The sequence below is a fragment of the Onychomys torridus genome, chromosome X (assembly GCF_903995425.1).
Source record: "Onychomys torridus chromosome X, mOncTor1.1, whole genome shotgun sequence".
Taxonomy (NCBI): Eukaryota; Metazoa; Chordata; class Mammalia; order Rodentia; family Cricetidae; genus Onychomys; species Onychomys torridus.
The window spans coordinates 12,731,003-12,748,906 of record NC_050466.1 but is presented as its reverse complement, the minus strand read 5'-3'; the positions used below and the strand labels follow the sequence as shown (position 1 = coordinate 12,748,906).

The 17,904-nt window shown below is 37.5% G+C and overlaps 1 protein-coding gene across 1 annotated transcript in view; it reads right to left on the bottom strand.

Annotated features, from left to right (window-relative positions):
• The window catches only part of Jade3 (jade family PHD finger 3), a 130,160-nt gene that overhangs the window by 73,038 nt on the left and 39,218 nt on the right, over positions 1-17,904 (bottom strand). The window contains exons 3-4 of the mRNA XM_036174852.1: positions 2,616-2,672; positions 1,854-1,933 (exon numbers count right to left, since the gene is read on the bottom strand). Coding sequence (XP_036030745.1) covers positions 1,854-1,933; positions 2,616-2,664 — 129 coding nt within the window. The 5' untranslated portion in view covers positions 2,665-2,672. The remainder of the gene's footprint in view (positions 1-1,853; positions 1,934-2,615; positions 2,673-17,904) is intronic.

Below are 17,904 nucleotides of genomic sequence, written 5' to 3'. Positions count from 1 at the left end.
TTTACCCAGTGAGCTATCTTATCAGCCCTATATTTTTTTAAGTCAGGGAGAAGATAAAAATTTCTACAGGATATTATCAAATATATTTGTTAATTCTTTCCTTCAGGAAGTGATTCCTTGCCTAATATTATCCCTGTATTTTAGTCTTAGTGAAAAGAACAAGAAAAAGGAAGGAAAAAAAACGAATGTTAATACTGGAGAAACCTCATGTTAATCAAATGATAATCCTTGATATAATGTGACAAGAAGGGCTCTTCATCCTGCTATATCATTCTCCCCAAACCTTAATTATAGTCTAATCATAAGACAAATACAGACAAACCTAGACTAGAGGAAATTCTATTAAACACTCAACAGTATTCTTAAATTTTTTTTTAAAGAGTTATTCTTATTATATGTATATGAGTGTTTTGTCTGCATATATGCATGTGTAGCACATGTGTGCCCACTGACTGTGTCAGATCCCCTGGAAGTGGAATTACAGATGGTTGTGAGTTGAACCTAAATTCTCTGGAAGAACAGCCAGTGTTCTTAATTGTGAGCCATCTTTCCAGTCCCCTCCAGTCCAGTTTTTGTGCATTATATTCCCTAAGTTTTTCCTGTATGGTAAACACTTATGAAAAATACCCTCACAGTCTACCAGGCCCACAAAGATCCCTGACAACAAAAGGAGATAAAACATGACTACTGAGAAAAGAAGAAATGCTCTCTGATGGATACACTTGAAAAATAATCCCCATCAGTTACTCTATTTCTGTTAGAATGAGTATAACCTATGACTTGCTTCTAACCATAGACTATGGCAAATGTTTTAGAATATAAAGCAATTTTTAAAGATATGTTGATGTCATTATCATTATTATGTCATATAAAATTTCATCTTAGCATATGAGAGAAAAAGATTCTCTTTGCTGCCTCTAAGAAACTGGCCCTGTTGTGAGAGAAGGCCAAATTGCAAGAAACTATAAAATCCTTTAGGAACTGAGTGCTTTCTGTCAAAAGACTACAGGAAAAACAAGGATCTCAAGTCTTTTAGCTTCAAGGAAAGGAATTCTGCCCATAAATTGAAAAGTAAATTCTTTTCTAATCCCTAGTGAGAACATCCCAGTAAGCAGAGATTGCAGCTCTGAAAGACTATGAACACAGAATCTAGTCACATTCAGTACAAACTCCTGACTCACAGAAACTGAGAAAATGTAAACTGTTTTAAGCCATTAATCTTGTGATTATTTGCAATGCAGAAACAGACAACTAATGCACTCTCTTCTTCCTTTCTAGCTACAGATGTTTATTCTTAGTGAAAATGAAGGAGCATAGGATCAAATTTTATAATTTAATTTCCACCAAGGAAAGTCTGTATGATCCAAGAAAGGCTAGTACAATTCTGATAGCTTGTTACTCTTGGGGCACATGACCAGCATCAGAGAAGTGAACTCTTTTTTTCTATTCTAGTAGTATTTCAAAAGGTGTTAGGACTTAGTCCTCCCCTCTCCACTCACAACCTCTTGAACCTATCCCTTCTTGCACCCTCTAAAGTAACTTTGCAACACTAAGGTATACGAGCTTGGGATCCTTCACAGATCTCCAAGTCTAACTCTCTTTGATTTCCTGGCTAGGGGAATCTATACTATAATGCTGGGAATTTATTCTTCAAATGAAATCAGTGTAAAAATTACCATTCTCATAAAGGAGAAAAGAAATGAAATATTTCTTGGAAGATAAGCAATCATCAGAAAATAGCCTATCTATCCACTGGTATATATTTCTTTGCACATTTTCAAATTCTGAGTATTGTAAGTATGTTGGCAAGAGATAGATACTAGTAAAGTGTAAAATTGAATATCTAATCTCACCTCAGCAGACTTCTTATGTTCCTTAGGATTTTTTGACTTTTTCCTATACATTGAGCTAGAAGTAAAGGAAGTGGAAGGACCTGCAAAAGATAATTAGAAAAAATACTGAAACACATTACCCACTACTCTAACTAAATGACAACTAACTAGATACATGAAAGACAGGAGACTAGAAATCTCATAATACAGAAGAAAGTATTCATTTGTACCGAAGAGAGAGTCTTGATGGAGTTTATTGTTTATTAGGGACCATCGAGACTACAAAAGCTTTAATAATGGCTATGAAGATTCAACTTGGTGTAATCATACCTCATAATATTTTGGAATAACCCAATTCATATTCTGCCTGGAGAAAACGATCTACCAACAAAACAAAACAATGTCCCCCCCCAAAAAATCCATAGAAAAACTAAGAATGTGGAACATTTAGCACTGTAGTTATAATCAAAATCAGGATTTACAGTTTATATTCTCAATACTTTTTTTTTCCTTTCTAGAGAAGTTCTATCAAAGCATTGGTAGACTTAGCTTTTGTTATAATTAAATTTAAAGTAAAAATCAAAGTATTGTATGACACATAAAACCAATTCTTCTACTTAATTTATACATTTCTAATGAAATTAAATGAAAAAAATGGATCTTGACCTTTCCTTCTCAGAAACATTTTAACTGCTGGAGGAAGCGCGAAACAGTTTATTCTTTAGTCAAAGAAGAGATCCTCAAGAGGCAAAGATACACAGGTTACTAGCTAGTTCTACTCACACTCATCTGAACTCTCACTGCTGCTGAGAGGTCTCTGACGTTTCATCATGGTGCATCCTGGGAAAAAGAACAAAACTGAGTGAAATGATCAATATACACTTGTCCTAGAGGTCAGTCAACACTGTCTCACATTGAGAGGCTGACATCAAATGTTAGAGACCAAGATTTCAGGAACCAAACACGAATCATGGAAAGTACTAGCTAAGCCAGAGAACAAGTCATAAGCCCACTGCCCTTCCCCAGAGCAGTAACACCTGTTTACTAACCGGAGGCTCCCAAAGATAAGAACATTCCACAGTCAGGTGCCATGGCAACCGAATGTAAAGAGCATTCCATGGTCAGGTAGCCTAGCAACAGAACAAATGGCCCCTGACCAGTGACCTTACAGACATCTTGCAGTTGCACGACCTGCATGTCTCCCACGTTCTGCACCCCTTCCACGTTCCTTCCCCTTCCCTTCTTCCTGCCCCTTCCCCTCCTATGCTATATAAGTCTTGTGGAGAGAAATAAGAAATAAGAAGATTGGCGGCTTGATCAAAATCTTGTCTTGCTGTCCGTCTCTTGTGTCCCCTGTCTCTCATTTGCTCCCACAGGTGGGTCGCCCCTGTTGAAACCCCGCTGGCCTAGATTATAATAGTGAGACCATCCCAATAAATCAATACCAAGTATGCCCAATGTTGAGTGAGGCCATAACATTAGTCCAAACTACAGACATTGCTGGCCAGAATCAAATTAAGGGGGTGTCAGTTACGTTATCTCCAGTCAGAGACCCCAATAAGAACATGAAAAGAAAAATCAGTCATGAAGACATAGCTTTCAAGGGCCTAGGCTGAAAGGCATAAAAAATAGATGGCTGAAGGAAGCACACCTAGCCTTTAAGAGAGAATGACCATGACCACATAGCCTTTCCTCTTGCCCCGTTTCCAAATAAGGAGCCTAATCTAAAATATCTCTATGTATACAGTGAAGTTTTTCTCATAAGAAGTTCCAATATTGTGAAGTTTTGGACTACATCTTCTTAATGCTTCAAGTGTCCTTCCCTGAGTGTTGCTAATAACAGATTAAAAGAACCATCACCTTTCTTGGAACACACTCACACTAGACTTAAGGAAGATACAAACACTTAAAATGAGAGAGTGGAACATCTAGCTTCAGGTCATGGTGTTAGTGGTATTGAACAGCAGGGTACAAATGGGTGATGCTGAGGAAGACAAGAAGATTTTTGTTCAGAAGTATGAGATTCAAGCATAAGATTGGCCCAAATCTCCATGGTCTGTTTGGGAGGAAGACAGGTTTGCTGGTTTCTCTTACACAGATGCCAACAAGAACAAAAGTATCACCCAGGGAGAGAATACACACTGATGGAGTATTTGGAGAATTTCAAAAGTATATACCTGAAACAAAAGTGATCCAGGGTTAAGAAGAAGGGAGAAAGGACAGACCTAATAGCTTATCCTAAAAAGGCTATTAATGAGTAACACCAATGTCTGATTTATTACAAAATGAACATCTCATGGCTTTTAATGTGTACCATAATTTAATGCATACACCAGAATTCAGATCATGAATGTCTAACAATGTTTTTCTTTTTGGACCGTCCTGATTTAAATAAAATTGACTTGCAGTAAAGTGGGTATGATCTTTCTAAAAACAACAATTTCAGTTGGCATAAATACTGTCACTGCATTCCCTTTCTCAAGATAGAGCTGGACCTAATTAGCAATGTTAAACTTTCCATAAAGATGGGGTGTTACCTCAAAAGCTACTGAAAAGTTTTATACTTAGATTTATATAATTGGCATTTGATTGTGTTTAAACACTAGGAAAATTCTCACTGTCTTTGAACAAAGCAGAAGTTACCTTTCAGTTTGCATTCTGTGGCCTGTTACAGACAATGGTTAAACATCAGGAAGCAATTGACTATTCTTAACAATGCCAACTAAATTAAAATTCCCTATGCCTTTTACTGCTGAGGGGCATTTTATTGTGGTTTATGTATAATATCAAGTAGAATGTTTAACACTTCTTTAAATTAAATTAAGATCATTAAAAAAACCCAGAAACTTAGACCCTTACTTTTAAATTCTTTATTATCTAAGACTAAGTTGTAATTCAGAATTGACTTAAATACACATTTAGAAACACACAAAACTGCAACTACTGTGTATGTGTGATTGGTAGTAGTACTCTTTGCAACTTTATTAGATGGAAAGATTAAAATAAAGGAGATAAGTAAGTTGTCAACAGTAAGAAATTAATTAAAAGCAATCACAGATCATGAATAGACAAAAACACTTAAAATAACAAAGGAAGTATTAAAAACAAAGTAGAATTGACTTTTGTCAGTTAAGGACTGACATTCTTTTATATGCCACAACAGAAAAAATATGCTAGTAAGAACTACAAGGGTTCTATAGATAAAGACCAAAGGTGCTGACTTCAAGCCACTCACAATCTACCAAGAAGGAAGAAATCCAAGTCTATGGCCACTACTGAGTAACCATGAGCAACAAGAGCCACAAGAGTGTATGTTAAAAGGCTTGCACAGTCCCACTTCTGGCATAACTGTATATGGAGCTCTGTGGACCCATTCCTTAATAAAACTGGCAAAGTTATTTCAATTAAAACCACAATAGCCAACCATCAGAAATCTCTAGAAATGGTCTTAAGGACATATAGCAAAGAAAGGAACTTCTATTCAGGACAATCTACTAAAACTCAGAAAGTAAATTAAGTAAATGACAATCTATGGCATTTGACCTCAATTCATTCCCTCTATTTCTCTAGCACTGACCTCATGCCAGACTAGTGCAGCTAATAACATAGGGCTTCCTCTTCCCCAAATGCCAGTTGAAGTCTTTCTTCCTAGGAGGAGCAGAACCATCAACAATGTTTATTCTGCCACCAGCTTCCTGCTGTTGAGGCAGTTTCAGGTGAGTAGGGATGAGAGGTAGTGTGGGGTAGACTGGGTTTTTTTCTACCTAGCCCTTAATCCTGGGATGGAGACAATGCCTTGCTGTGGTATCACTAAAAATACTGAGTCCTTGATTGTCTTGGTCCCAGCTTGAGGTGGTCAAGATTCTATGGGAAAGGCAAGCCCAATAGACCCAGAGATTTCATTTAGAAGGACATTGCTGTGACTCACAGATTATCCCCCGCTATGGAGAAAGGCAAGCCACAGAATAGAGGGCTCCAATTCTTCCCGAGTGGATATGACTTAATTTTCAGATGAGTATGACAAGCTCAAGCATAGATTGTCCAATATACCAAAGCAAACAAGAGGAAAAGAGGGGAGGGAAGAGACTCTTGGAATCAGAAGAAACCTCTCTCCACAGTGCTGGGATTTTATCCATGGCCCTGTACATGCTATGCAAGTACTCTACCACTGAGGTATACTTATTCCACCCCAAAAATCTCAAACACCAATTATCAGGAACTACCTTTCAAAGGACCACTAATTTGATCTGATCAGTTTGTGTAGCAAATTTATGCCCCAAGCAAGATGCTACTGAAAATAGCAGAATAGGGGCTCGAGTGATGGCTTGGTAGCTAAGAGCATTTCCTGCTCTTGTAGATAAGCTGGGTTTGGTTACCAGCATCCACATGACAGCTCACAAACATCTGTAACTCCACTTATAGGGGTTGTGATGCCTTCTGGTCTTTGTTGGCACGAGGCATACACATATACAGGCAAACTGATACATCTATAATAAAAATAAATGAATATTTTTTTAAAAAGCAGAACAGTTAGATATCCATTAGTGGAGTTTAAAAGTGAAATGTGGGGGGGGGGGGGGCTGGAGAGATGGCTCAGAGGTTAAGAACACTGGCTGCTCTTCCAGAGGTCCTGAGATCAATTCCCAGCAACCACATGGTAGGTCACAACCATCTGTAATGAGATCTGGTGCCCTCTTCTGGCCTGCAGTCATAATGCTTTAAATTAATCTTTTTTAAAAAACAAGTGAAATGTGGGGCTGTGTGTGGTGACACACATCTTTAATTCCAGCACTCTGGAGGCAGAGGCAGACTGATCTCTGTGGTGTTATTGTATTCCCCGAAATATTGTGCACCCTAATAAACTTATCTGGGGTTGGAGACAGAACAGCCACAATATAAAACATAGAGGATAGGCAGTGGTAGCACACACCTTTAATCCTAACATTCCAGAGGTAGAAATCCATCTGTTCAAGGATACAGCCAAGCATGGTGACTCATGCCTTTAATCCCAGGGAGTGATGGCAGAAAGAGAAAGACCAGAAACTAGAAGTATTTGGCTAGTTAAGCTTTTAGGCTTTGGAGCAGCAGTTCAGCTGAGATTCATTTTTTGTTTGTTTGTTTGTTTTGTTTTTCGAGACAGGGTTTCTCTGTGTAGCTTTGCACCTTTTTCCTGGAACTCACTTGGTAGCGAGGCTGGCCTCTAACTCACAGAGATCTGCCTGCCTCTGCCTCCCAAGTGCTGGGATTAAAGGCATGTGCCACCACCGCCTGGCAAGATTCATTCTGGATGAGGACTCAGAGGCTTCCAGTCTGAGGAAATAGGATCAGCTGAGGAACTGACGAGGTGAGGTAGATGTGGCTTGTTCTGCTTCTCTGATCTTCCAGCATTCACCCCAATAACTGTCCTCAGGTTTGCTTTTATTAATAAGAACTTTTAAGATTCCTGCTACAGATCTCTAGGACTTCAAGGCCAGCCTGGTCTACATAGTAAGTCCTAGGCCAGTCAAAGCTTAATAAGACCCTGTCTCAAGCAACCACCACAAAAATCAAAGAAAATGGAGTGCAGCTATAGAGGCAAAGAGACAAAGGAAGCCTTGTCAAAACCACCATCACCCCAGGGTGACTATGGACATATCAAAGACTGTACTTCTGAGGCTACATTAGAAGCTTTACACTGTAAGATAGGAGTCAGGGATTAGTAAATGAACTTCAATAAAATAATTCAGCTACTCACTAAAGAAGCAAGCAAGCAAATAACAAAGGTGGGTGTGTGGTACTCACTGTTATATTACTAAAAACATCCAGTTTCCAACAAAACTGGCAAGACATTCAAAGAAATAAGAAAGAATAACCAAACAATAACAAAAAAGTAAGCAACTGAAACTATCCAAGAAAGATTTAGTAGGCATAGACTCATACTACTTATGTAAATATTTTCAAAGAACTAAAGAAAACCATGATTAAAGAAGTAAAGCATGATGACAATGCTTTGATAAACAGAATTTCACTAAAGAAAGTATGAAACAGGACTAACTGAAAAAAATCTAGTGTTGTAAATTATAATAACTAGAAATGTAAAGAGCTCTAAGAGTAGATTTAAACTGACAGAAGAATCAGTGAACTGGGAATAGTTTCATAGATATTAGGCAAGCTGAAGAGCAGAGAGAAAAAGAGATGAAAATTGAATAGAGCTTTAGTGTAATGTGAGGTACTTATTATGTGCATTAACATATATGTAATGGGAATGCCAGGAGAAACACAGGAAAAGGAGAACACCCTCTCTGCCAAGAACTTCCCAAACTTAATGAAAAACATTAGTTTTCATATGCAGGAAATTGAACAAACTCCAATTAGGATAAATAAAAAGAAAACCACAAATACAAACAGAAAAATTGATAAAAGCTACCAAAAAAAACCAAACAAACAAACACCGAGAAAATCTTGGAAGAAGTCAGAAAAAAAAACTCCTCATGCACACCCCCCCAATAAGATCAATATGATTAATGACTTCTCATCATAAACAATAAAAATAAAAAAAACCAGTGGGCTAACAAGTTTAAGGTGCTCTGTGGTAATGGCTGCACATATCTGTGAAGTTATTAAAAATCATTGAATTGTATACTTAAGCAGGTAAACTATATGGTATATGTTTTATCACACAAATGCTGTTAAAGAAGAAAAAAAAAATTGCACCAAAAGTTGTATGTTGATCAAGCACGGCCTTGCAGTTTTTTCTTTAAACTTTTATTGATTCTTTGTGGATTTTCCATCATTCCTCCCAGTTCCAACCATCCCCCCTACCAAATCCACTCTCTGTCCTTGTTAACTTCCCCCCAAAACAAAATTCAAAAGAAAACTCAAAACCAAAGCATACAGACTAAAACAAAGCAAAACAAAACAAAGCAAGAAAAACAGAAACAAAACAAAAACAAAACAAAAAAGAGAAGAATCTCATCATGGAAGCTGTAGTGTGGCCCAGTGTGTCATACAATTCACCCTTTAGTCCTTTTATCTTCATTTGCAAGTGTTCACTGCCATGAGCCATTGGTCTAGTTTGAGGCCTCTTATCTATCAATCCTGGGGTTCTTCTTGGATATTCTCTTGTCCTGTGTCATGGAGGTCCTGCAGTTTTAGATCTGTAGGTTTGTTCCCTTTACATGCTCCAACAGTTTATACATGAGGTGGATGTTGGGGTGGGCCCACTCATAGCCCTGGGCTGGTCAGCCTGCCAGCTTTACCTCATTGTCACCACCCAGGAGAGCTCTCTGCCTTGGCCAGCGCACCCTATGCAGCCTGCAACAAGAAGTGGGGGCCAGTTCTCTTTTTCTCAGGGTCTCCAGTCCAGCTCACCCACACTTACACCGCTTTCTTGACCAGGAGAGGTGCAGGGCCCTCTCTCCCAATTGATGTAGGAGGTATATGGGGTCAGCTCTCCTGGTTCACCTGCATCCAGACAACAGGGTCAGCTCTAGTGTGCTACCCTGGCAGGATGCAGGTTCTGCTCTCCTGTGTGCTACAGCTGGTGAGGGGCAGGGCTAGTTCTCCCATTCTTGTGATCTAAGGGCCAGTCCTCATGCCCGCTATGGGTTGGAAGGGGTGGAGGGGAGGACAACTTTCCCTCGCAGAGGCCATCACATGGCAGATGAGTGTGTGTGGGGGGCAGGGTTAGCTCTGCTACTCTCACACCCTCAGGGCCAGCTCACCTTGAGTCCCCTAAACAGGGGCAACTCTAGCATAGTTGCACACCTTTAATCCCAGCATTCAGGAGGCAGAAGCAGGAGGATCTCTGTAAGTTTTAAGCCACCCTGGTCTACACAGTGAGTACCAGACCAGCCAAGGCTACATAGTGAGACTGTATCTTAATTAAATGAAAGGAAAGAAAAATTAATACTTAATTTAAAATCACAATCACAATGAATATGGAAATTCAAGTAGAAATAAAAATAATGTATTTTCTAATTATTCCATATTGAATGCACAATTTTGCTTGTGGGATCACTTCATTTGTACAACTACACAAGGATATTACACACACATTCTCTCTCTTATGTATCAATATGTGTGTGTGTGTGTGTGTGTGTGTGTGTGTGTGTGTGTGTATGTTATGGCCAAACATTTACAATCCTAATTATTTGTCAGGTTTGATAGTACATGCCTGTCATCCCACTGGGAGCTGGGAAGCTGAGCTACTTGGAAAGTTGAGCAAGGAGGTTTCCAAGTCCCAGGCCAGTCTGGGCTAAATGGCAAAACATTGTCTTAAAAGAATAAGCAAAAATTAAAAGCAGAAATAAGTTCATAGCCATTTAATAATGGGAGCTTTCCTAAAATATGTTAGTTTCCTAGTGTTACAGTAACAAATTACCATAAAGTTGGTGGCCTAAAACTATACACATTTATTTTTATGTTTCACTGAGTCAGAAATGTAGTCTGGCTTCACTGGGCTAAAATAAAATTTGCCAGCAGGGCTGCATCCCTTTCTAGAGGCCCTTTGGAGAATTTATTTCCTTGCCAAGTCCAGTTTCTAGAAGATTCATATTCACTTCATGGACCTCGGCCGTTTTTAAAGCAAACAATGCTACATCTCTCAAATAATAACTTCTATAATCAGATCTAGATCTCTTTTCCACTTTTTCACTTTCAAGACCCCTGCAATTACATTCAACCCCACCAAATAATCCAAGATGTCCCTTCTTTAAAACCACTGCTTAGCAACCTTAATTTTCCTTTGCCATATAGCCTAACATATTCCTGTTCTTAGACTGATATATTTTCTATCTTATTTTCAAAAGACTTCCCCACAAATATGCCCAATATATTTTAATAAAAGTATACAAAGAGTATTGGAATGGTACTAGAATGAGAACCTCAACCAAAGTCTAAGTTGTTATACAAATTTAATTCAAGATGTAATATACACTAAGGGTAAAATGGATAAAATATTTAGAAAACGCCTAAGAGGCCAATGAGATTGCATGGAATTAAAAGCAAAATAAAAAGCAAAAGAAACGAGAACGAGATAGTCTACAAAATGGGAGAAAATGTTTTCTTGCTATATAACTGACAAGGGATAGTTTAGGACTAGGTTTCTTTTTTTTTTCCATTGAAAATCCCCATTCCTGAGAAACTTTTATACAACCTCAGGTAGACAAATCAAACATTTGCTGATAACAAACTATAAGGAAACTTACTTTAAAGCCAACTCTTTGATATAAATATAGTAATCTTACTATTATTAAAGATTAAATTAAATTTGCATACTAATGAGTTGGGTATGTTTAATTTTTACATGAAGAATGGAATCTCAGCTGACTATTGATAATTAGACATGGAGAATCTTCAACATTTTCCAAACCTGATTATTTTAAAAAATACATTTTTGTGTGTATATGTGTGTGCAAGGGGGAAGAAGGAAAAGAAAGAGAGAGAATATGCCATGTGCACATGACCAAGTAGGCCTCAAATGGTGTGGTTTCTCCTGGAGCTGGAATTACAGGCAGTTGTGAGACACATGGTTGCTGGGAGAACTCTGATCCTCTGTAAGAGGACCTAGTATTCTTAATACTGCTGAGCCATCTCTCCTATCCCCCTTGATTGATATTTTGATTTTCTGTCAGTGCTAAGAGTGTCACTTCACACAAAGACACAGCAGAAATTGGCAGAAATATGTTTAGAACCATTTCAGAAATTGTCGAAAATTCTGTCTCCATACCAAGCCAAAATTCATTTAATATTTTTTGTGAAATTAAAGTCAAATCAAATAAATTTAAATAGCACCTTTTTAAAGACAGGACCTCATTATGTAATTCTAGCTGGCCTAGAACTTTGTATGAAGACCAAGCTGACCTAGAACTACCAAAGATCTACCTGGAGTACTGGGATTAAACACATCTGGCTTCAAGTAGCCATTAAAAAAAGATTTACCTATTATTATTATTTGTTTGTTTGTTTTCAATTCAACCTGGTGGATTCAGTACAGGCAGGTCCAGTCCCCTCCTTCCAGGCTGAGCATGTGTCCCTGTGTAAGACCAAGGTTCCAAACAGCCAGCTCATGCACTAAGGACAGGTCCTGGTCCCACAGCCTGGGTGCCTCACAAACTGTTCAAGCTATTCAATTGTCTCACTTATCCAGAGGGCCTGATCCAGTTGGGGGCGCCACAGCTTTTGGTTCATAATTCATGTGTTTCCATTAGTTTGGCTATTTGTCCCTGTGCTTTTCCAATCTTGGTCTCAACTCTTTTACAGTCCCTCCTCTTTCTCGACAATTGGACTCCTGGAGCTCCACCTGAGAACAGGAAGAAGCAAAGTGCTAGAGAGGTCCCCAGAAATCCACAATGATACATCCACTGTAGACTACTGGTTGAGAGAAAGCCTGATCTGACCTAGTCTGGTGATCAGATGGCCAAACACCCTAACTGTTGTGCTGGAACTCTCATCCAATAACTGATGGAAGTGGATGCAGAGATCCTCGGCCAGGCCCCAGGTGGAGCTCCAGGAGTCCAATTGTTTTGATTTTTTGAGACAGGGTTTCTCTCTGTAGTTTTGAGCCTTTCCTGGAACTCACTCTATAGCCCAGGCTGGCCTCGAACTCACAGAGATCCGCCTGCCTCTGCCTCCCGAGTGCTAGGATTAAAGGCGTGTGCCACCACCGCCCACCAATTGCTAATTTTTATAAAGGAAAATTATTGTATCTCTTCATATATAAATAATACAAGTGCATAAAAACTTTCTTTCCATATATATTTTTAAATCTAGTACTGTGTTCTGCAGATTGCAAAGCTGCTTTAAGGATGTGACCTTTCAATAAATTTTTAAAATTTATTTATTTTGTATGTATGAGTGTTTTTCCTGCAGGTATGTATGTGTACCACACCATGTGCATGCCTGGTGCCCATGGAGGTCAGGAAAAAGGTAACAAAGGATCCCCTGGAACTGAAGTTATGGATTATTGTGAACTACTATGATGGTGCTGAGATCTGAACTTAGGTCCTCTACAAGAGCAAACAGTGCTCTTAACTGCTGAGCCACCTCTCCAGCCCCTATGTGATTTTTCTTCTAATCCTCTATTTTATTGTTTTGTTTTATATGACTTTAAATGGCTTGTATTGTTTTTATATGATGATGTATATCAAAATTAGGAAAGACGAGGATGGCAGTTATATATTTGAGAGCCATTCTAGAAGTAAGCCATGATTTCAGTTGAAATACTTCAGAAAAGTTCAGTGAACAATTTTAATATTGATGTTTTGCCATTTTTCCAAAAAATTCAAAAATGTGAAAACCATAGCCTTGTCTTAGAAAATTTATTATAAGCTTTAAGAGTAAAATAAAAAAAAATTCTGTAAGCCAGAGTAACAAGGTGAGGAGTACAAGATACATTGAGTGATCACAGCCTAAAAAACTGTTGATGTGTGACAAGGCAATGAGAGTGGGTTTCAGAGTTAATCCTAAAATCAATCAAGGCAGATGTGTGAAGAGAAGGGGGATTGTTGTTTTAAGCTTATGCCCAGTCAGAGAGGCAAAGGGACAGTGAAATATGGAAGTTAACATACAAATTAGGACTAACTTGAAGAGCAGCACAAAAAAGAAAGGTTGAAAGGCAAATGAAAGGGTCTCAGAATCATGCTAATGTCAATTTAAAACATAAGAAACAATATTTTGCCTTCACAGCAGAGGTGCTAAGTTCGTATTACACATGAAAATCTTCTAGGGACATTATAAAAGTCCAAAACCACAATCTCTCCCCAGTGTTAGAAACTTCTATTTTAAATAACAATGACTTCTTTAATATAACCTTCCTTATTCTTGTTTTGGATTTATTTTACTCTTCTTTTTCTCGTTTCTTAAACTGAGAATTTAAGATTTTTCATCTTAGTCTTGCATCTTTTCATTGTATACCGGTGCTATGAATTTCCCTCTCAGCATTGATTTAAGTTACGTTCTACAATTTTGGTACACTGTATTTTCATTTTTATTCAGGTAATTGTAGTTAGTTTTTCTCCTTTTTCAAAAAAAAATATGGCTGGCTTTGAATTATAACATCCTGACTGTCTCTTGAGTACAGGGATTATAGGTACATGTGATCATTCCTGGCTCCTGGTTTTCTTTATCCTTTGCCACTTTTATCTCTAAAAACTACCTATAACATTATATTGGATGGAAATAGATTGAAGAGGTCTACTACATCTAGTCTATAACTGGAAGTTTGCTCCTCTTCATTCTTTTCAATTCCTGTCTAAATTTATTTATCCCAAAGTCTTGTATTTCCAAATTATTTTTGTCTCAGAGTGAAAAATTAACTATTATAAGAATAATCATATGACAAAGTACAGATTACTTACTTTCCCACATCTGTAAGATATTAATTTGGAAAAAAAGAAATTAATCAATTTACAATCTTAAAAGATTTTACTCACTGTACTCTCCTACAGCAAATAAATGGGCAATAAAATAAACCTGTAAGTTTGAAGGTAGCTGTAAGGCTGATTATCTAGTAAGATAAGGCAAATTGGTTGGCACTAAGGTGTATCTATTTTCTCTACAAATGATTAAGTATTCATCACATCTGGTATTCCAATACTTTGGGTACAGGGAGCTGTTTTTTCTAGTAGTTGCACTTTTTCAGTTTTCCTGCCTGGATTTTAGCCATTTTACTCTTTATTAGTATTTCAAAAGGTTAATAGATAAAATTAATGATGAATAACTTTTGAGACTGATTAAAGCTCTAGTCAGTTTTGTTATGCCACTTGTCAGTTCTAGAAAAGAAATGATCAACAACAAAGCTGAAAAGATTGACTAAAATGTGAGTTTCTGAGAATTAGTTGAGTTTAGTTGTTTTTGCTATTTACTCCTGTACACCTAAGAAGCTACATTTGTATACAGATAAACAGATAATACCTGAATCATTTGAGGCCAAACAGAAACAGTATTCTGAGGTGTTACATTTTGTTTTTGAGACAGTTTTACTTTGTAGCCCAGGCTGGTCTGGAATTCACTATATTGTCCAGGTTAGCCTTGAATTCACAGCAATTCTCCTGCATTAGTCTGAAGTTTTGATATTACAGGCGTGAGCCACCATGTCTGGGATGCAAAATGGCTTTAAACACTTATATAAGCAATCACTAATAGACCCAATATACAGACTACAGAGCATGGATGAATTCTTATTATGTCTTCATAAAAAAAAAAAAAAAAAAAAAGGAAAGGCTGGAGAGATGGCTCAGAGGTTAAGAGCACTGCTTGCTCTTCCAAAGGTCCTGAGTTCAATTCCCAGCAACCATCTGTAATGAAATATGGTGCCCTCTTCTGGCCTGCAGGGATATGTGCAGACAGAACACTGTATACATAATAAATAAATAAATCTTAAAAAAAAGGGGGGGTTGGGGATTTAGCTCAGTGGTAGAGTGCTTGCCTAGCAAGCACAAGGCCCTGGGTTCGGTCCTCAGCTCAAAAAAAAAAAAAATAGGCAAAGAAAATAAAATAGGATATTCCTCTATATGCTGTCTTTTCAGTGCTATTTTAGTTATTTCAGAACAATATTTTATAAAAAAATATGGATAAACATAAAACTCTCAAAATTATGAAAAAGAAACTCATTGTTGAGGTACAATTTGTAGAAAGTAAAAACCTTGTCAAAAGTGCTTATGAGCCTAGAGCACGGCAGATAGTTCATGGCAAAAATTTTCTGGACCTCATGTTTCAATGTTTTCTTATTTAAGATTGTTAAGTTTAGTTTTATCCCTCAAGATCAAAGGCAAATAAATTAACTTGGCCCAGTGATATAAGAGAACTCTGCAGAGCTGCCAGGGAAAAGAAAATCCATTCGTTTGCAATGTGTGATGGTTAACACTATCAACATGACCAGATCTAGAAACAGCTAGGAGACAAACCTCAGTGCATGTTTGCAAAGTAGTTTCTAGACTGGATTAGTTGAGGTGAGAATATCTACCATAAATGTGGGCAGCACCATTCCATGTGAGCTGAGCAGTAGCATTCCTCTCTGTTTCCTCAGTGTCAATACAATATGACTACAAGCCTCAAGTAGCTGGCATCATGACTTTCAGGCCATGATGGCCTATGACCTCAAACTGTGACCACAAATAAATGCTTTCTTAAGTTGCTTATTGTCAGGTGTTATTGTTTCATTGAGAAAAATAGTTAATATGTAGTTCGTTTTCTCTAATTTTTTTCATACAATATATTTGATCATGTTTTACATCTTCCCCAAGTCTTCTCCGCTCCTCCTCATCTTAACCATCCAGCTTTATGTTCTTTCTCCTTAAAAAAAACCCACAAAAACAAACAAAAACTAATAAGACAAAAATTCCAAAAACAAAACAAAAGCAACACTGAGGAAATACTGAGAACTGAGTAAAATCTCACAAAAGCATTCACCATTATCTTTCTAGACAGCTGACCAAAAGATAGCTTTTACTCAACTACTCCAATGGCTCACTACCTAAAAGGCAGTCTATTTTAAATTTAAAAGGCAGTCTATTTTAAATTTCAACAGCTCTAAATGAATGAATTATTTCATATGTACAGAAAGCTTATATTTTAACTTCCAAATTTTGCATCTATACTAATTTGATGGCTTATTTTCATTGTCAGCTTTACTAAATTTAGACTGACTTAGAAGACATACTCCTGGGAAATTTGTGAGAGTGGTTTATAAGAAGCTTAACTGAAGAGAGAAGACCCACCATTAATGTTGGCAGCACTATCTCATTGGCTGTGGACCCAGACTGAATAAAAAGGGAAAATGGAGAATGGAGGGCAGTGAGATACCTTTATTGGATCAAAGCATTTGTTGTGCTAGCCTGATGACCTGAGTTTGACTTTTGGAACTAATGATATGTAAGAACCAACTCCTCAACGCTGTTCTCTAGCCTCTACATGCATACCATGGCTTGCATGTGCTCATAATCATACACACAGGATGATGATGATAAATGTAAAATTTTAAAAAGGAGAACTGATCACCACCATTCATCTTTCATTGCTTCTTGAATGATCCATGTACTATAACTAATCACCTCATGCTAATGCCTCCAGGTCTTCAATGGCATAATGTAGCCACAAGTTGTGAGCAAAAATAAACACTTCCTTTATTATTATTATTATTATTATTATTATTATTATTATTATTATTGTTATTATTATTATTATTATTATTTTATAATTAATTTAACTTTACATATAAGTTCATGAGCTGGCTTTTTGGAACCTAGGGCCTATGCTAACACTTCCTTTTTTAAGTTGCTTTCTCTCAGGTACTTTGTCACAGCAACAAGTAAAGTAATACAGAACACTGGTACTTGGAGTGGTGCTGTTGCTATGATAAAACTATGTGGTTCAAGTGCCTTTTGAACTGGTTTGCAGGGAGAATGTACAAGAGTTTGAAGCTGTGAGCTAGAAAAGCACTAGAATACTGTAAGCAAACTTAATAGGCCCTCATGATGGGACTCTAAAAGACCAAAATGCCAAGAGAAATACACAATGGAGGCCTACTTCAATAGATTTTAGAAGAGAACAAGGATTCTACTGGAGACTTGGGCTAAAGGTCATTCTTGTTTCATTCTGGAATAAAAAATCTGGCTGCATTCTGTCCACATCCTAAAAACTTGAGTGACACTAAATTTAAAAAAAAGATGGACTAAAATGTTTGGTGAAAGAAATTTCAGGCAAACCTAACATCTAGGGAATGATATAGTTACTGCTCATTGATCATAGTCTGTATTATAGTGTTATGAGAGCAGCAATCCATGAAAAGCACGCAATTTAGTGAGAAAGAGGAACAAGTTTCAAGTCAGAGACAAGATAGGTCTAGAGAAATGAACCTTTAAAAAGAAACCTCACACTTTTTATCAGGACTATAGGAAAGGTACCCTGAAGTCTTAAGACTCCACCCACCAAAGACTCCAACTGGTAGAAATGCAAATTCAATGGAAAGAGAGAGGTGAGTTGCAAATGCCACTGAGGTAGGTTCTTGGTTCAAAAATAACTTCCTGTGAAGTGTTTTCCCAGTTTCAGCAGCCAAGGTTTTATACAGAGTCCATTACAACTGTTGTAGATG